The 19,769-nt window shown below is 56.6% G+C and overlaps 1 protein-coding gene across 5 annotated transcripts in view; it reads right to left on the minus strand.

The window, feature by feature from the left end:
- The window catches only part of CUX2 (cut like homeobox 2), a 234,547-nt gene that overhangs the window by 13,834 nt on the left and 200,944 nt on the right, over nucleotides 1-19,769 (minus strand). For all 5 annotated transcript variants that reach the window (XM_054695336.1, XM_054695335.1, XM_054695334.1 and 2 more), the window contains 12 exons: nucleotides 14,774-14,908; nucleotides 13,278-13,401; nucleotides 11,279-11,355; nucleotides 10,434-10,500; nucleotides 8,646-8,694; nucleotides 8,076-8,180; nucleotides 5,205-5,396; nucleotides 5,034-5,092; nucleotides 4,594-4,642; nucleotides 4,404-4,503; nucleotides 3,075-3,722; nucleotides 2,377-2,478 (listed from right to left, as the gene is read on the minus strand). In XM_054695336.1, the coding sequence (XP_054551311.1) occupies nucleotides 2,377-2,478; nucleotides 3,075-3,722; nucleotides 4,404-4,503; nucleotides 4,594-4,642; nucleotides 5,034-5,092; nucleotides 5,205-5,396; nucleotides 8,076-8,180; nucleotides 8,646-8,694; nucleotides 10,434-10,500; nucleotides 11,279-11,355; nucleotides 13,278-13,401; nucleotides 14,774-14,908 (1,707 nt within the window). The remainder of the gene's footprint in view (nucleotides 1-2,376; nucleotides 2,479-3,074; nucleotides 3,723-4,403; nucleotides 4,504-4,593; nucleotides 4,643-5,033; nucleotides 5,093-5,204; nucleotides 5,397-8,075; nucleotides 8,181-8,645; nucleotides 8,695-10,433; nucleotides 10,501-11,278; nucleotides 11,356-13,277; nucleotides 13,402-14,773; nucleotides 14,909-19,769) is intronic.

Here is a 19,769-nt window from a genome sequence, read left to right on the forward strand (position 1 = left end):
CACAACAGGTACTTCATAGGTGTTTACTGAACGATTGTTTCTCTGGCTACAGGAGTGAAGAGGAAATTAATGTGCACACAGTTGGGTGCTGATTATCTGGGTGGGAAGTGCAGCCTTCTAGCAGGGTGAACCTCCCCAGCCCTCCCCTCTCCCCCAGGAACCTGGTCCTTGGAACCTCGGCTCCTGGTCACAGAGGCTTGGGAATCGGACACTTTCTGTGAGTCGCCACCAGGGGGCAACAGACACTGCAAAAATGGAGTTTTAGGAGGTGGAAAGCCAGCAGCCAAGGTCTGGATATGTGCTGCCCTACAAGGTGCTGGGTGCAGGGATGTGACTCAGTCCCTAAGAAGCCCCAGGAAAGGCAGGAGGGAGAGTCACATGAGTAGGGTCATTTGTAACCCAAGCAAATGCAATAACACAGACATAATAATGAAAGAGTTAACTGTCAGGATGGCTTCCCTCTCAGGGAGGGGTGCCTTCTCCATGCCAGGGCGGGAGGCTGAGTACCTGCGGAGCGTTTTTCAGCTTCTAGAGGCCACCTGCTTTCCTCACACAACTTCATTTGATCCTCACACAACCTTAAGAAAGAAGTACGAATGCCGCACTATTTTAAAGATGAGTAAAAGGAGGCACAGGGAACCTAAGTGACTTGTCCATGATCACACAATTAATAAATAGCATAGCCAAAATCTGCAGGCAGACCTTTTTGGCTCCATTTACACCATATATATATATATATATATATATATATATATATATATGGGTAATTATGGAAGCTCTAAGTAGGGGCAGCATGCAGTCTGTATGGATGGGGGTGGGGGGCTTCCCGGAGGAGGTGACTTCTGAGTTTAGCCTAAGTATGAGTAGGAGTTGGCTGGATGAAAGGTATTTGGGGTAAGGATGGCATTAGGGCCACAGGGGACAGCATGGGGGGGGGTGGGCATGACTACACAGTTCGTGTGAGGGGGGTGGAGTCTGAAGATTATAGGGCCTTTAGGTCTTGAGGAGATTGGATTTTATCATGAGGACAGTGGGAAACCATGGGAGGCTTTTGAGTGACATGACCACATGCCTGCTCTAGAAAGATCTGTCTGGCCTCAGGGTGGAGAAGGGGATAGAGTGGGGCCTAGAACACCGGTGGCAAGATCAGTGAAGGGGCTACTGCAACAGTCCCAGCAAGTGATGGTGGTGGCTCGCTCTGCTGGGGGGAGCTGGGCAGGGGAATGGATGAACTTGAAAGAAGACGAGCGTGAGTGATTCTTGGCTGCTGGAGGTGAGGGGCCAGGATTTCTAGCACCACCTGACAGGTTCCAGGGTTTCGTAGGTGGGTTTGCGGAGGGAGGAGGGGGAGCAAGTGAAGACAATAAGTACCGTTGAGTTGGAGATGCCAGTACGGCACCCTGGTGGACAAGCCCAACAGGCAGTCGCCTTGTGGCTCTGGAACTCTGGAAAGGGAGCGATTTGGGTGCTGTTAGAAGAGGAAGAATGTTAGGGGGCCTGAGGGAGCCCCACGTTTGAGGGGCTGATGGTGAAAGTGCAACACGTTGGGCTAAATAATGATCCCCTGAGGAGGTCTAAGGGCCCATCCCTGGGACCGGTGAACATCCTGCTTACGTGGCAAAGGGACTTTGCAGATGCCATGAGTTACGGATCCCGGACTGAGATTATCCAGTAGACCCGACCTGATGACAAAGGTGCTTTTATGAGGGAGGCAGGAAGGAGAGGGAGCGGGAGAGTGTACTGGCACTCGTGCGCGAGTGAGTGTGTGCGCCTGTGTGAGTGCAGTGATGTCGGCCTTGAAGTGGGAGAATGGGGCCACGAGACTAGAAAAGCAGGCGGCCTCCAGAAGCTGAAATATGCAAGGAAAGAACAGTCCTGCCCACAACCTGCCTGAAGCCCTGCGGACTGACTGGGATGCCTGTGGGCAGTGCTGCTTTTTAGCCTGTACATGGCAGCTCTCGGCCACCAGCAGACCCACACGCTGGGAAGGGGTCGGAGACATCTGAGAGGCAGGAGGAAGCCAGGACGGTCTCCTGGGAACAGAGAACTGGAACAGGAGGTAGGAAACCTGCAGCTGGCAGGACTGTGGCTCGGCCTCAGAGTCTGACAAACGCCTGCGGGTGACGAGGAGGGAACACCTTCTGTCAGTCGTGTTATCCTACACAGCCCCCACGCGATATGGCAGGTGAGGCCCAGGAGTGGACGTCGTCCTCTCCTTCAATTGCAGCTCATTTAAATGGAAGAAGCCAAATAGGGCGGGCAGCTCCGGTGCTGGGGACACTGATGTGCTCTTTCCAGGCCCAGACCCCGCTGGACATGGGCTGGGGTCTGCGTGGACTCCGGGGGGACCAGGTCCGCCTGCACCACCACACTCACCCCCCTTCTGCGACTCGATCTCCTTCTTGGCCTGCTCCAGGATGCTCTTGATGGCGTCGTCCGAGCCCGTCTCTGGCGTGCGGATTCTCGGGGTGATGCTGCCTGGGGGGTAAGAAGGCATCTGTTGTGGGGACCTGCCTGTGGGTGCCAGTGCCCGAGCCGAGCCAGCCTCTCCTCCCTGAGACCCGCCTGTGATCGTGGCTGGAAATAATGGCCAGGACAGCGGCAGCACCACCGCGGTGTCCTCAAGCAACTGCTCTGGGCTTTATACTCATTTAATGACCACCACCAACCCGAGGTTGACACATGAAGAAACTGAGGCACAGGGAAGCTAAAGTGTGTTGCCTGAGGTTACTCAGTGGGGGAACAGCAGAGCTGGGACTCGAACTCAGGATTACTCTACAAATCAGATGGGGCAAGGCTGGCGGCCACCAGGTCATCTTACGGATGGGTAAACTGAGGCTTGCTGGTGATCAAGGAGTCCTCCCAGGGCAGGCGCCCCCACCACTGCCACTGTGAGCTGCCCCAGAGGCCAGTAAGCAGGAAGGGGCAGCACAGGCTAAGGGAAAGTTCCCCTTGTTTTTCAGGGAGGGATACTGGAGTACCGGCAGGTCACGTGCTCTGGGGCACCCAGCTGGGGCCGCAGAGCCAGGCCTTGGCCATGAAGGCGCGTCCTGCGCAGGACGGTCTGGGCTCACCTCGCTGCCGCACCTGGATGGTCCGCAGGGCCAGCACGTTCTGCTCGTCTGACAGGAACTGCTTCATCTTGATGAAAGGCTCCTTGCCCTTCACTGTGAGCTTGCGCCAGGCCTTGGGCCGTGCCAGGATCTCGCTGACCGAGCCCTGTGACAGCCCCAGCACGTAGTGGCCGAACACCCGCTGCCCAATGTTGTGCTTCAGCAGCTGCTCCTTCACCTGGAAGGCGATCTCTGCTGTGTCCAGCTGCTCCTCCTCCGCTCCGGGCCCGGCCCCCCCGCCGCCCCCCCCTGGCTCAGGTCCCCCGGGCGGCTCGGGCCCAGGGGCCGGGGTGGCAGGGGCTGTGGGGGGCTTGGCGCCATAGAAAGCTGGGGGGAACACCAGCAGGCTTCCCGCCTCCCCCTTGAAGGCGGCCGGGGGCATCAGGTGCTTGGACAGCAGCGCGTCCCCTGACGCCAGGCTGGGGAAGGGGGACAGCGAGAAAGTCCTCGGGCCGTCAGACCCCAGGCCTGGGCCCAGCAAGGGCTGCCCTGGGCTGGGAGACAGAGGGTCTTCAGGCCCCGGGGGTGGTGGCAGCTGTTGAGGGGACGGGTACGACTGCTCCGTGCCCAGCGAGTCCTTGATGGAATCGTCCTCCGAAGGGTCCTCCTCTAGAACGCGGAGAGACAGAGGAGAGAGGGGAGACGGGGGCAGAGAGGCAGACGATGGGGGAGAGACGCGGAGACAGGAGAGAGACAGAGGTGGGAACAGAGGTGGAGATGACAATGAGAGAAAGAAACCCCACACAGGAGACAGACAGCGAAAGGCAGAAACGCAGAGATGGGGCGGCGGGGGGGGGGGGGGGGGGGGGGGGGGGGAGAGTCGGGGGAGAAAGGGGAGGGGGAGCAGTGCTATAGGCTTCCAGGAGCACTGAGTGCCAACTAGACCCAGCACGTCACCCCGGCAGGCGCTCAGATTATCTGCACCCAGTGGTCAGCCGACCTCCTTGGGCCCCGCATCCTGCCTTGGCCTCTGCATTCTGTGCTCACTGGCTCCACCCCCGTGGCACTGAGAAGCAGGCCCCCTTATTGCCCCACTTTATGGAGAGGAAATAGGCAGCAGAGAGCCTTGGCCAGGGCTGCTCAGGCTAGTGGGGCCACCGGGGAGGAGAGGGCAGTCAGGGGCCAGAGCAAAGGGTGCTGGCCATTCCCAGGGTCTGCTGGAGGTGGGGGGCCGAGGTCAATGTCCTCCTGTCCCCTCTGACCTCTTTCTTGGCTGCTTCCTGGCACAGAGGCCAGGGACCCACCGCAACCTCCACCTGCCCCTAGCCCGAGAGCACCCTCCTCCCCTACCAGGGCTGGTCAGCAGACTGGGCTTTTCCAGAAGGAATTTCTGTGCCGGGAAGAAGGCCTCCTTGGCCAGGAGCAGCGAGTCTTCAGGCTTGGTCATGGCCTGAGGAGACAAGAAACCAGGCTGAGAGAGTGTGGCTGGCAGAAGGCCCTGGGGCCACCTGCCCTGCGGGGGCAGTGGGGAGACACTCACCTGGGGGAGGCCACAGGTGCTGGAGGCCAGCTTCATGGCTTTCAAGATGCTGCCGGGGAAAGTGGGGAGCGTGAGGCAGGTGGATCCCTGGGCTTGAGGTCAGGCAGGCCCGCTCCACCTGCTCATCTTCCTGACAGAACACGGCCCCTGAGCCCGGACCTGATAGAACACTGGGCTCATCCCGACAATGGCTGGCGGTGGCGGGTACGTGAACGGGTCAGGGGTTACCTGACCCACAACCACACTGGCTGGATCAACCTGCCCAACCAGTCACGCTCCTGCGAGGCACAGGTGCTGAGCCCCACTTGGCGCCAGTAGAGAGGAGACAGAGGTACCAAGTCGGGGGTAAGGGCGGGATGAGGAATTTTGCTGAGGGCCCCCTGCTGCCTTCCCAAGAAGACCCGGTCAGGGGAGAAGGGTTGGGGGACATGGCACCCTACCTCAGCTCTGTCTTAATTTCTTCATAGTCAGACTGCGCCTGGAGCTTCTCCTCCAGCTTCTGGAAGGAGCCAGCAGAGGTGATGAGCTGGGCCTTGTCCTCCCCCATGGGCCTCCACCTCCCCCACGGGCCTCCGCCTCCCCCTTGGGCCTCCGCCTCCCCCAGCACCCACCTCGATGGCTTCGGACTTGGCAGTGAGCTGCCGCTCCAGGTCGGCGATCTGGTTCGCCGACGTCTCCTCCAGCTCCTGCAGCGAGTTCTGGAGCAGCTGCACATCCTTCAGCAGCCGCAGGATCTCCCGGTCCTTGGAGGCCAGGGCAGCCTCAAGCCGAGGGCCCGAGCACAGTGCGAAGTTCACTTTATCCTAGGGACAGAGAGAGGTGCTGAGGGGCTGAGAGGCTCGGGATGGGGGGGTGGCCAGGCTGGCTCCCCAACCTGGAATCCCAAGAAAAACAGGAAGCCCATCGGGGGATGGCCCTGGTGCTGTGCTTCGGCGTAACCGCCCATTGGATGGGTAGGGGCTTTCCTCCTCCACCTCTGAGCCTCTGCTCTGGCTGGTCCTGCCAGCCTGAAAGCCTTTCTCTCTTCTAGAAGTGAAACTGGAAGCCCCCCAAATGCCCACCGACAGGAGAATGGACAGACTGTGGCACATGCTTGCAATGGAATACTATACAGCAACAAAAAGGAACAGCCTGCAACTACTTGCCACACAGAACTGATGACTCCTGGATGGATGTCACAGGAAGAGAAAGAAGCCCAACACAGAAGTGTGCGTGTGCTTCCACCAAGATCAGACACAGCCACAGGCCAAATCCACCTATGCCATTAGGACTCAAGGAGTGCTCCCCTTAGGGAATAGCACCTGGATAGGGGCACAAGGGGAACCCCTGTGATCTAGATGCTGGCTCTGAGGCGTGTTCACTTAAAAAACTCAATGTGCTGTGTGCTTATGCACATTTCCCCTTACAGATATTATACTTCAGCAAAAGCATTTGTTGAAAGAAAAAAACAATAAAGTAAGGTAGGGGGTGAGGAGGTGGTGGTGATGGGGTATTCTCAGCCATACACAAGGGTTGGCTTTTTAAATAGGGCACAGACCCTACTCCAGGCTGACCCCAGGCCGGGCAGCAAGAGACACCCAGGCTTAGACCTGATTGCAGCCACAGGCCACGCCAGGGTGGCTCCTTCATCTTCCTAACTTGCCCCTATTCCCCATCCCATAGCTTCGCTTCCCATAGGTTTGAGGAAAAGACCCCTTTGTCCTCAAGATGAAGAGGTTGGTTTTGAGCTCAGTTACAAACGCATCGAAGAAGCGCTGCACAGAAAGCCGCCCATCGCCACCAAGCCCGGCTATTCTTCCATGGAGATAAATGCCAATTAAAACAGGAAGCGGATGCCATTAGCACATTAAATTAATTAGCATCGAGCGCCACTGTTGTGCTCAGAAAAGATCACCCCCCAAACCAGCAAAGTTCCCCATGGCTGATTAGCACAGGCATTTGCTGGGTTCCACGGGGGTTAATTAAGAACCATCGGCAAATTCTCTCTGAGGCATCCGCATGAGCTCCCAGGGTCTCTCCTGCACGGTCGCTGTGTCGAGCAGCTATCTCAGCCCAACGACAGGGACACAGCCTCCTGGGACGCAGGCACAGCCCACCCTGCCCCAGGCCTCATGCTAGCCGTCGCACACAAACCCTCAGGTATCAGGGAGACACGCATCTGGGGCACATCACATTGGGATGGGGATGTGTGTAAGGAGGCCACATGTCCTCATACATGACAAGAACACGCCAATGAGGATAATCATCATTATAATCATAATCAAAATAATAAGTAAGAGTAGCATCAAATATTTGCTGGCCAGAGATTAGCAGCCCGGTGCCATTTTAGATACTTTATTTGCTGTTCTCTCAATAGCCCCATAAGGTAAGTCTAACTTGTATAGATGAGGAAACTGAGGCACAGTTAGATGAAGGATGTAGTCATTTGCCCCAACAGACACATAATCACACTAATACATGTTCTCAGAGACACGTTCCAAAATTTAAGCAGCAAAGGCAGACACACAGGTGCATGAGGGTGTCCGGCTGAACTGAAGGGGATGCTGGCCGCATCAGGTGCACGGATGGTAGTGCAAATGGCCCTGCACACAGCTGTTATTGGGGAAGGATCAGGAGTGTATCCCCCGCTATGCAGAGCACTGGAAAGACGGCAGACCAGTCTCCACAAGGAGCCCAAGCCTTTCTGGGAGGGGCGGGAGGGAGGCTTTGAATCTAAGACAGACTGGGGTGGCTCTGAGTAAAATCTCTGGTAGGGAATGATCCCAGGACCCCAGTGAGGCACCAACCAGGAGGAAAGAGAAAGATGCACCAAGTAACAAGACTTGACACAGGAAGCTCAGGGCCGCTGCCTGGAGATGGGTTCATCACAGCACACGGCTGCTTGGGAAACCCCACTGCTTGGGTATAAGCATTAACCCCAGGCCTTAATATGTGGTTCTACCCGTTGGGGGGGGGGCGGGATGGAGACACCAAGAAGTGCGACCCCCACCGACAACAACGACACCTAGTGGCAGCCATCCAAAACACACTGCTGCTCAAACTCCACCCCCGCCCCCCTTGAGGGCATCTATCCATAGGATGATCTTTGGCCCAGGTAACTCCCTGGCATTCCTGGACATCGGAGGGCACGGAGGCCTCCAAAGGAATATAACAGATGTCCTGTTACACAGGGTGGATGGAAGCTCGGAAAGTTAAGAGTTGTGGCTGTATGTTGACCCCGAGGTGTTGAAGCAAGGAACTGTTTTATACACACTCACCTTGGTGATGAAGAGGCCATATCTGCTGTGTGCACACACGCCCCATTACACAGGAGAGGCCATATCCGCTGTGCGCACACACGCCCCGTTACACAGGAGAGGCCATATCTGCTGTGTGCACACATGCCCCGTTACACAGATGCAGGTGGTCAACCCACCAAATGTCACCCACATATTCATGCCCACAACGTGGTTGTTCTCAACCTTTGTCTCCCCCATGCTTACCCCGCTGGGTCCCTGAGGGGAGCAGCAGGCCAGGCGGATGGAGCTGTTGACAGAGGCGAGTTGTTCACGAAGACTTTCCACCTCCCGCTGGGCAGCCTCAGCTCGCTGGGGAGAATGGGGTGAGTGTGGTTAGGGATGGGTAGAGCTGCAGAGGGGGCCTCAGCGAAGGCTGGGGTCCACCAGGGCTTGGCTGATGGAAGGGGAGACACTCGGGTTAGGCCCGTGGGAATCACTGCTGCTCAGGTGGGATGTGGTTCCTTCATGAGGTCTGGCCGGAAGACCCACGTCCCAGTCGAGCTGGGGGCCCGGCACCTGTGGGCGCTGCTCTCACCCGCCCCCGCCGTCCTGAGCTGGTGGAGGATGCCTCCGCAGGGGCTCCAGGACAGGCTGCCTCTGGTCTCTGCCCTCCACTGCACCAGCTCTCTGTGTTCTCCATTTATTTGCCAGGTCTCAGCCCCACGCCCCCACTGGGAAGGCTTCTCCAGCACTGAGTCGGACAAACACTGACTGAGCTCAGCCCTCCCTCCGGGCCCAGCTGAGATCCCGCCACCGGCAGCGGCGTCTCCTCACCTGATTAGCTTTCTCCAGGTTGGTCATGATCAGGCCGACTTCATCTGCCCTGAGACAGAAAGACAGGGCCCTGAGCAGAGGCTTTTGGCAGTCACCAGGGTGCCTGCCCACCTTGCCACCCCCAGCCTGCTGACCCCCTCAGCCCACGGTCTGTGCATGGTGACTTTGCAACAGGGTGGTCCCCAGGAAAGGGGGAGGTTCCCTGCCCCACCCAAGGGAGGGTGGAGCTGAGCAGGAAGAGGAGAAGCTGAAGAAGAGACTGAGGAAGGAGCAGGATGGAGCCAGGAGACCTGGAGGAGGCGCATGGAGCCTAGAGACATGTGAAGAAACTGCGCTTGTCTTTTGGTCGTGGACTAGGTGACACAGATGTGGGTGAGACCCGTGGGGAGGTGACAATGACAGCTTTTATCTTAATGTTGATTTTGCTCTTTTCCTTCGGGGCTTGTCCGGTTGTTTGTGACCCTTTTCTGTGGGTCCCCACTGGAAGATGCTTTAGACTTGTGGCAGGCTTTGGGGCCTTGTTCTGGGCCGATCCCATTTGGATGGAGTTTTACCCACGAGGGGACGGGTCACTTTGGGTGCTTCACTTAGAAACTAGACTCTTTGCCTTTCCTGTATTGTTTCCTAGTTGTATTAAAGTTCCTTCCCATTAAAGTCTCCTATGTTTTGTGTTGATGCGGCGGATGGCAGAACCCATTTAGAATAGGCAGGGTTGCGGGGTTTTGGGCTGCCCCTCTCCCTGTCCTATAACAACTTCACCCTTCCTATGGGGAGAAACCAGGCTGGGGTGGAAAGAACCCACGCTGTGGGGAAATGGCAAAGGGACCCAGCACTGCATCCCTTCCAGGCAGCCTGGCTTCCATCTCCCCGAGGGGAGCACTCTCTAAAGCTGCCTGCAGAGCGACGCCCCCCCCAGCCTTGGGCCCTGCTCTGCCTGGGACACCCCGAGTTTTAAGACTCAGCTCCAATTGTCTTGCTAGGGAGTCTTTCCCAACTAGCCCCACCCAGACTGCCAGCACTAAGGGTCTCCCCTCTGCCTAGTGTGGGTGGGGTGAGGGCCAGGTGGGGTACAGGAGGGCAGTAGGGAGCATTTGGTGACAGTGAGCTGCACGCACAGGACTGTCTTCTGCACAAGCTGTTTCCACTGCCCAAGGCACCCTGCCTGGTGTTCATGTGGTCATTTACTCATCTTTTGGGTCTCATTCTGCAGGTCACCTCCTCAGGGAAGTCCTCCCTGACTACCAGGATAATTGGACCCAACTCTTGTTACTCTATCTCAGTGCTCCCCATTCTTCCCTTCATGGCCTGTACCCTGTGCCCAAAACAATGCTGGGCAGACAGTAAGGCCTCAAGAGTGTCTGAAGGAATGAATTTATCATTGTGCATTCCCACCTCAGCTGATTAGGACAGGGCTGTGTGTTCCAGGGCTCAGCACAGCACTGGGGTAAACGTGCTGAATAAGTGTTGTGAACTAAGTGACATCTTAAAGTCTAAAGAAAGGTGAGGTCTGGATTGGACTGTGGTGCCAGGGAGCTGGACAGTCGCAGGAGGCTGGGGTGAGGAGGCCCCCGCAGCCTGAGGCCCAGAATGTCCATAGTCTGCGGTGGTGCATGAATGGCAGGCCAGCACAGCAGCGGATGTGCACCGCTGTGCCCATGTGGGTGGGGAGCAAAGGGTACTTAATGGGATGGGCGGCTCCAGCAGAGGGTTAGAGGAAGGCGGGCACAAGGAGGAGGCACGGCTGGAGGGTCAGAGGGGGAGGCACAGCTCAGTAGGACACGCATTTACTTGGATGCCGCTTCCTCATCGTATTTCCGGCGCAGCTCCAGCAGCTCTGTCTGCGTGGCCTTTAACGCTAGGAAAAAGTAAAGAGCCAGAATGAAGACCCGCACACCCAGAAGGTGGAACCCATTCCCAGGCCTGGAAAGCAGAGTGAAGCTCAGATTAGCGAGGAAATGAGAACTGGTGACAAGTAGAGAGTTTCCTTGCCTAGACACATTTCAACCAGTGGGAGGGATGGGGAGTGGCCGGGCCGGAGGGTCGGGGTTGGGGAGTGGGTGGTGGGGAGTATAGAGAACTATGCATCTGTGGAGTAGAGGAGAGCCACGCGAGTTGAAGGGGCTGTCTGTCCCATGTCTGGGGTATGAGTCCTACAACACCTTCAGGATACTCTAGGATCTGGGTAAGGCCTTCTACCCATAAGCTCACCCACCGAGACCTGGCAGGTGAGCGGAACAAGAAGTCAACAAACACAGGTACATTATGAAAAACGAGAGGTTCCTCAGACAATTTCTGATTTCCTAAGGAAAACTGAAGGACCTGGCCTGGATTCTCCGGTTTGCCTCAGACCCCACCCTTCCCTACTGCCTCCCTAATCCGGGCCCTGAGGGCACTCCATTTTCCACCCCTGATTTAATTCTACCTCAGATACTCTCTCCTCAGCCAAATGGCCTCTGGAGACCAGGGGTCAGATCCCCAGTTGGGTAATGTAGGTCCTTCCTCCTCCTGCCCCAAACTCCTTCTTGCCCCTGTGATGCTAGAATACCTGAGCCCAAGTTCATAGTGTCATGGTCCCTTCCACTCCTCTTTCTGGTCTGACTGGGCCAGGAAGGGGACATGAGCCAGATGCATACCTGAATGTAGGACTTTGATCTTCTCCTCCGCCTCCCCCAGTCTGGCTGCCAAAGTGATCTGTACTTCCTGAAGGCCCCTGTGGAGAGACGAGTGCTCACAGGAGATCTGCTCAGGCCTCACTGTGGGGCCTTGCCTGGGCCCTGAACAGACTTTGTACCCTCCCCGCCTCCTGCAGCCCCACCTCTGTCTTCTTAATGGGTCCCTAAGAACATTCGGACACTTGGCTGCCCCACTGTTTTGTGGACCTTGAGACTCCATCATAACTGGCCCCATTTACTTTCTGGCAGCATTTTTGGGGGCACCCAGCAGTCATCAACTTCGTTTCTCAGCCTCAGTTTCTTTGTAAAAGGGATTTTGGAAGGACTGTGCCTCAGTGGGAGCAACTCCTGCTTCCAGCTCCTTCACTGTCAGCTGCTGTTCTGGCCCCCAGGGGAGGAATTTTCTCCCCTCCCTGTGTCAGGACATTGGGGTGACCAGCCCAAGTGAGAGGCAAGTCTCTCAGCCGAGAGAGCGGGGCCAGAGCTGCACTACAGGGGTGTTCAGGCAATGCCTGGGCCTCACAGGCTCTGGGAAGGGAGTACACCTTCACTTGGCACTCATGTCCCGCCCCTCTTGGTCACACTCCCTTCCTGGCACCCCCACACACTGGGCCTGCCTTTGCACGGGCTGTTCCTTCTGCCTGTAAAAAATTCCCCTACAGCCTGGCCAGACTCCCTTTCTCACCTCCTCTGGGCTTTGCTCAGCCTGCCCCATCACCTTACTTAAACCTTAGCTCCTCACAGCCCTGTTTCTTCCCCTATTTTTCTTTATAACTGTCATCTAGCACACCATTTATTTATCTTATTCATTTGTGTCTTTACGCGAAAGTAAGCTCCAGCAGGACAGAGAGTCTAGTCTATTTCATTCACGCCCGTGTCTCTAGAACTGGGCCTGCCACACAGTAGTCGGCTCTGAAAATATGCAGAAGGATGAAGGAGAGAGGAGATGAGCACCATAGTGCCATCCAAGGAGGGCCCCAGAACTCAGCAGCAGCCAATGCAAAGGCTGTCCACTCACTGACACGCACTCCTCCGTATGGGAGTGGAGCTAAGCTGGACAGGCGTCAGCAGGCCAGGCCGCAGGCCAGAAGCTGATACTGCCTGTGATGGTCAGTGTTACAGGCCTGCCCAGTCAGATTCTAGGGCCTAGCTGTCCAGTCACATACTGGCCTAGGCGTTGTTGTGCAGGTGTTCTGAACTGGGGTTGACATCTACAGTCAGCCGACTGTGAGGTAAAGGAACAGTCTCAATCAGGTGGGTGGGCCTCGTCTAATCAGTTGCAGGTCTTTTTTTTTTTTTTTTTTAAAGATTTATTTATTTATTTATACAAGCATTGGGTACAGTCAGAAGCACGGGAGGGTGAGAGAATTCACCAGAGACAGAGTGGGGAACAGAACAGGCAGACTGATGAAATGCACTGCTGAGGGGAGCAGCAGGCACGTCAGGAGAGGTCTGCGCGCCATGTGGGACCCTCGCCAGCGGCTGGGGGATCGAACAAGCACTGCAGAGGCTGCGGGCAGCTTCACAGCCCAGCGTTCAACCGCTGCGCCACCAGGTCTTAAGGCCCCAGTTGCAGGTCTTAAGGCTCAAAGTGAGGAAGAAGAAACTCTGTCTCAGGAGGGCAGTGTAGCCCCCTGCCCGACAGTTTCCGTCTGCTGGCCTGTTTTACTAAGCTGGACTTGCCAGACCTGTCCTTGAAACAGGTCTCTTTATGCATTAAAAAGAAATTCTACTGGTTCTGTTTCTCTGGAGAACCATGTTTAACACACCCCCACTTGACCCACTTTCCAGATGGGGAAACTAGGCACAGAGAAATGAAGTGACCTGTCCAGGGCTGGCCACTGTGCTGCTGAAATAGGGCGGAAATCTGGGTCTGCGCCCAGATACCAAGGGTCCTGGGCAGGGTGATTCTTCCAGCCCCACCTCCCAGCAGAGGGGGCCCGCGGTGACCCCCACTCACTTTTGTTTCTCCACCTCATTTCTCTGCAGCAAAGTTTCTGTCAGGAGGGCTTTGCTGGGAATGCCCGGGAGGCGGCTCCCCTCAGTCAGTGTGGGCCCCGCCGGAGACGGCCCCTCTCTCTGCTCTGGAGGGAGAAAAAGAGCGAGAACCACCGTGGCCTGGCTGAGTACAGCAGACGGTGCGGGAGCACCATCATTTCCCAGGCGCGGGCTGTGGGGACCTGTCACCCCGCCAGCAGGCAGCAGCCATCCACGGGGAAGTCAAGTGCCTGTCCCGCTAGTCCCAGACAGTGTACCTGGGGTCTCCCATACCTCAGGGACCTGTTCCTGCCTCCTTGGCTGCTTATTATCTTTAAGATATCATGGCACATATACATGAGAGAAAACACACCATTATACTTACTGTCTTCACTGTATTGTGCGACCAACGCCACTCCCCCCAGGACACGGCTGCACCCCAAAAGGAAGCCACCCCCCGGACACAGACTCTACTCCCCGTGCCCCCAGCCCCTGGAGCCGCCCCGATCTGCTCTATCTGCCTGCTCTGGACGATTTTCATCACTGAGTCACACGCTGCATGTCGCTCCTTGCCTAGCACCCTCCACCCGGCTGCCGGCATCAGGGCGTCATGGCCGTTCAGGCCGTCACAGCCTGGGGCGTATGGGGCACGGTCACAGTGACCGACCTTGGCTGCACCCTCCACCGGCTGCCACGAGTGGGTTGCTGTGAACATCTGGGGACATGTTTCTATTTGAGTCTCTGTTTTCACTCGTTTGGGGTACACAGCCAGGAGTGGAACTGCTGGGTCTCGGGGTCGCTCTAGGTCTAGCTTACTGAGGTGCTGCTCAGTGCTTTCCCCTCCCTCACATCTCACAGCGGCAACATGACTGAGCTTTGGTCAATGCGATGTAGCTGGCGTGATGACGCCACTTGAGGCCAGGACACTCCCACCCCCACATTCTCGTTCGGTTGGCCGGCTCATGCATTATTTTTTTTTTTAAAGACTTATTTATGCATACAAGAACTGGGGTACAGGCCAGAGGTATGGGGGTGAGAGGATTTACCAGAGACAGAGTGGGGAACAGAACAGGCAGCCTGACTGAAATACACTGCTGAGGGGAGCAGCAGGGAGACAGGAGAGGTCTGCTGCACCATGTGAGTAGCTTCCTGGCCGGGGATTTAACTCGTGCTGCAGTGGCTGCAAACAGCTTCACAGTGCTGTGCTGAACCCCTTGCGCCACCAGGGAGGCCCCGGATAGCATGTGTTATTAAAGATAGAAGGCCCAGCACAGCCTGGGGCCCTGAGTGACTGCATGGAGTGCAGTCCTTCAAGTATACTAGGCCTGTGAGATGTGGGTCAGTTTCGGCAGATGTGTACCTTAACCCATCTGGCTTCTAAAATGGTAAAGTCGAGCTTCCTGGCCCTCTTCCCCGCCACTGAGGAGTCTGGCCACCGAGGACCCACAGCCCATCTGTTCATTATGGGTGTCCCAGTACCTTTGGGGCAGAGGAGCTCGGGGTGCCTCTTCCACGAAGTGTGGAGGTCTCGCCGGGGCTGCCCGCTGGGGTCGAGGCTGGGGGGCTGCAGTCTGTCGTCTAGGCCACGAGCCGCCTCAAACACAGGCACGGGGTCTGCGTGGAGAGAGAGAGGACAGGTGAGGGGGTCGCCCAACCCAGGGAGGGCCTGGTGGATCCCCCTGTGGGACTGCCATCCACAAGGGTGCCTACATGGTTTGGGGGAGCTATTGGCGGGGGGGACAGGTGCAGGTGTCCTGCATAGCAGGGGTGTGTGTGGGGGAATGACAATAAAGGCTGTTGTAAGAACTGTGTTTCCTTGATTCTGCAATACCACCTGTGGCAGTCCTGGGGCACGTCTTGTACACCTCCAGCCACGGGGTGGCCCTGAGCAAGGGCTGCCAGGCACCCTGACAACACCAACTGAGGCAGCCTTCCACGGCCATTCCAGACAGGCCTGTGGCAGTGGGGACCAGGAGCCAAGGGGGACACAGGGGAACCCCCGAGACCTTGCCCAGCACTTTGGCAGGCTGTCCCCCAGCTCCTGCCTCTCTCCATGCTGTGCCGCCCACCCGCTCCCCATTGCATGCTGGCCCCTGTAGCCTCAGGCTGCTTCTCAGAGGCCCTGCATCAGCACGCTATCATTTGCACACATGGTCGAGAAAACCACAGTCCTTCCAGGGGCGAAATACACACCTGGACGTAAGATGCTCCCCCCACCCCCCATGCCCAAACAGCTAAAAGGTGAGACACTTGCAGGTGCTTCTGCCAGGAACTGTTTCCTCTCCTTTCACCTGATGTGCGCGGCCTCCTCCTCCAGACCTAGAGAACCCCAATAACCCCAGATGGCAGGCAGCACCCTCCCGGGGACAAAACCCGGCACGGGAGGGGTTCCTGAGATGCTCCCAGCATCTCCTGCAGGCTGGCTTGGATCCAGCTTGTCTTCACAGAGGGGGAAACTGTGGTTCAGAGAAGCCAGGTGACTTGCTAAAGAGCATAGGTGACACTGGATTCTGGGTCTTTCTCTGACACCACAGAGGCTTCCTGTCCAGTGGTGCGGATATTTCAGCACAGCAGCCACAGACAGGTGCTCATGGTGGCAAGCTCCAGGCTTGCAGACCAAGGAGCTGGGTCAGGTCCAGTCCTTTCTAATGTCCTGAGCCCTTTCTTCCTGCCGGGATCTCCTGCCTGCCTCTGCTTGGCCACTGCTCTCGGCTGAGGGGCAGAGATTAAAAGCATGGACTGTGGTGTCAGAAGTGTCTGGGTCCTGGTCTAATCTATCCTTGCCTGTGGGACTGCTGTGTGCTGTTGGCAAGCAACTCTACCTCTGTGTCTCAACATGAAATTTGGTTTCATGGGGCTGTGTTGAGGATCCACGTAAAGTGTGCAACACTGCACCTGGCACAGGGTCAGCTCAGAATAAATGGAAGCCCTCGCCATTCCTGCTCCGAACAAACTGGTCTTTTCCTCTGTTCTTCAAATGCACCTTTCCGCCCCATAGCTTTTGCAGAGGCAGGAGTCTTCCAAGAACACTCTGTCCTTCCCCACACTTTTATCTGGTCAAAGCTTATGATTTTCATATTGTGATTCAGATGCCCACTTCTTCCCGGAAGCCTTCCCTGACCAGTCAGTCGTCTGATCTGAGCTCTCCCAGCTGCCTGCCCTTCCCTTCACAACACTCATTGCAGTAACAATTTATTTGCAAGTCCACATAATTAACACCCACGAGACTGCAAACTCTGTAACAAGGGAGGGTGGGACCGCATCTGTTTGTGCTCCCCCACCAGACCCCTTGGGCTTAGCACAGTCCAACTCAATCCATATCTGCCCATGGAAGAAACGGGCAGGACCTGCACACGAGGCCTTCAGGTAGGGCTGGAACAAGGTCGCTGTGTCTGATCCCTCCCGGGCCGCCTGTGTGTTTGGGGAGCGGGAGGCTTGGACAATGGGCGTTTGTGCGAGGTAAGCAGGTGCGCGGGAAGGCCGGGCGTCATCCCCTCCGTCAGCACCCGCCCCCCGCCCCGTCATTAGGCAGGGCCTGCTCAGCGGGGTATGCCATTATGTCTCCCCGGGCTGATGTAATTATACATTGACATAATTAACCCAGCAAGCGCATTAGGCAGGCCAGCTAAAAATTCATCTATAATTATTTGTTGTGTGCATGCTAATGAGTCCATCTGCACTGCCTTTGTACAACACGGACAAATTAATTTACAAGTCTGGATTTTTTAATAAGTTCAAGGAAATGCTTCCTATTGTGTCCTGGTTTTTGAGAAAGGGAGAAAAAGGCGACGAGCGCTTGCTGGGGTCAGGGGCGTTAGATCAACAGGGAGGGCTCGCTCGGGGCCAGCAGGGGGGCAGGGTCCTGTGCGGCTGGGGGGGCCGGCTAGTGAGTCCAAGTCGCAGATTGCACTCTGGTGACAGGGGATGTCGTTCACCCCGGCACAGGGATCGGCATTGACGCTTCTTTCTGCTTGGAGGCCCTGCCTGTCACTGTTTCCCGCCTTGCTCGGCCCCCGGGAGGCCGACGCCGGGGAGGCCAACTTGGCAGCCTCCAGCCTCTGGCCAGACGGGCAGGGCAGGGCTGGGCAGACACTCTGTAAGCCTCAGGGGCCTTCAAGGCTCTGACTTTTCATCTCCTCTGCACTCTGGGGTAGAGCTCCCAGAAGCTGAAGTCTGGCTTAGGGCGCAAATCCCTTGGGGCCTTGAACCTGTTTCCCCCCTTATAAAGCAGGAAAACACCACAGTTCCTACTGTGGAGTTACGGGGAAGATCAAGAGAAGGCCAACAGGCAGTGTGGTTGACGGGTGTCAGCTTCAACTCCAAGTTGGGCGCGGGACCTCTCCGGCAGTTGGCTGAGTCCTTGGGGCCTCATTTCCTCCGGTGAAGTGGGGCCACATGTGGGTGATTGCAAGGCCGGGAGAGAGAACATCTGTGCAGTGAGGTGCACAGTAGGTGTTGCTAAGTGTCTGGTGGCTGTCTCCCCTTGGGGGGCTTTCTGGGAGCTGTTGTCTGCAGGAGGCTGCCCGGTGGAGACAAGACATAGCCCCCCACCATTCAGCTAGCTCGATGTGTCCAGCACGCCCACCCCAGAGCACAGATGGGGAAAGTGGGTCCTCTGACTTGCCTGCAGTCTGCTGGCGGCAGGGCTGTGACAGGGCCTTGGGTTTCTTCTCACACCATGCTGCCTCCTGGCTCCCCAGTTTGAAGGAGAGAGTGGGGGGGGCAGTTTCAGATGACTCAGCCCAAGTCAGGATGCATTTGGATCCTAACAGCTCAAGCACTTTGAAAGGGTTAGAATTCAGTTTTTACCACAACACTCTGAGCTCGGAATGCTTGTGGCCCCACTTTACAGACAGGGAAACTGAGGTGGGACATGCAGTCACTTCCCCAAGAGGAGGGAGTGAGAGCCGGCTGGCATCCGGCAGGCTGCCCCTCTGCCCCCCATACCTGGCTAGGGAACTGGAGTTCCTCAAGGGTCCCTGATGGTTCTTAATGGGGGGCACACACAGAACCCCTGGGACGCACATCAAACACTACAGCCTTAGTCCTAAAGATTCTCTGGCAGAGGTCTGAGGGCCAATACGTCTTTAAGGGAAGCAAATGGGGATTCCTCAGGGCGCAGACCTTCTCCCCGTTTCTCCTGAGGTCTCCACTTCCCCTACTGGCCAGACAGCATGTGTGGTTCTGATTCCCTCTCAGCTTCCAAGAGGGCTGTCAGTCCAGATGTCCCACCCTACACTGGCAAGGAGGGCCCGGGACTCAGCCTGGCCAAGAGGACACTCTGCCCTGAGATATGACTCCAGAGTGGATATCACGGTCCCTCCGTCCAGCTGTCTGCTGGCCTGGTGCTGCCCATGCCAATTCTCACCACTCTTCCCCACCCTTGGCCTTCTAGTAAGTTCCTTTCCTGCTTCATAATGTTGCCAGTCAGCATCTGCCCCTTGGACATGCAAGAACCTTGATGGATATACTTGCTGAGCTGGTTTTGACAGAGGCAGAACGAGGTAGGTTCGACATTGTAATGTCCCTGAGACCGAGAGGTGGGGGCAACTGAGATAGATTAACTCGAGGCATCAATTAAAAGCCAATCCCTTATTGAGAAGACACCAAAAAAGAGATACACAAAAGATAAGAACAGGTAACAACTGGGCTGTGCTGAGAGTACTTCCCGAAATTAACATTAACAGTGGTGCTGATACCATGCTTCTGGAAAGTGGCATAAACACAGGCGTCAAATTTAAGCCACCTGCCATGCTCTGGATCCCAAGCCTTGGCCCTTCTCTAGGTTTTGGTGACAGCTGCCAGGACGGTGCTCTGCCGTCCTGCGGCTGCCAGGAACGCCCCAGCCTGGTCCTGCTCGCTGTCACCCGAGCCAAGAGCTTTGTAGCCTTTCCCCCTAACTGAATTACACATGCTCATACCGTTGCAGTGTGGACACCCCCTCCCCAACAGATTCCTATTTTGGTAACATGCATAGTCGCAACTAAAACCTTTCCACTCTGGTAAAAGTTAGCAGTTTTGGCTCTGAACCTGAAACAACACAAGAAGCCACTGGTCCAATAGGTTAATTCCAAGGCTGGTAAAAATTGGGCCACAGAATAAAAGGGTGGAGGGAAACAAATGCTTAGGGTGGGCGAGGGGTTCAGGCCCACCCAGGCCTCTCCTGGCAATGGCATGGGCCGGAGGTGAAGGAAACGCACACAGCTTGGTGTGGCTGGAGCGGGATGGATGAACCCCATAGCCTGCTGCAGGGAAGGGAGGCGGGGAGAGGCTTGGGTGGTCTGTCTCATTTGGGGACACACAGTCATCACTCAGTAAATGTCTCATCAATCACCGAGGCTACGAGGTAGGTGCACAGGACCAGAGGCCTCTGGGAGCTGCAGAAGGAGAAAGCTTGACCTGAGCAGAGTTTGGTGGAAGTGAGAGCAGGTGGGAGGAGGTGAGGCAGGGCAGGATGCTGTGGGCAGAGCAATCT

Source organism: Talpa occidentalis, unplaced genomic scaffold (genome assembly GCF_014898055.3).
Source record: "Talpa occidentalis isolate TD23 unplaced genomic scaffold, MPIMG_talOcc4v2.1 talOcc4.14, whole genome shotgun sequence".
Classification (NCBI taxonomy): domain Eukaryota; kingdom Metazoa; phylum Chordata; class Mammalia; order Eulipotyphla; family Talpidae; genus Talpa; species Talpa occidentalis.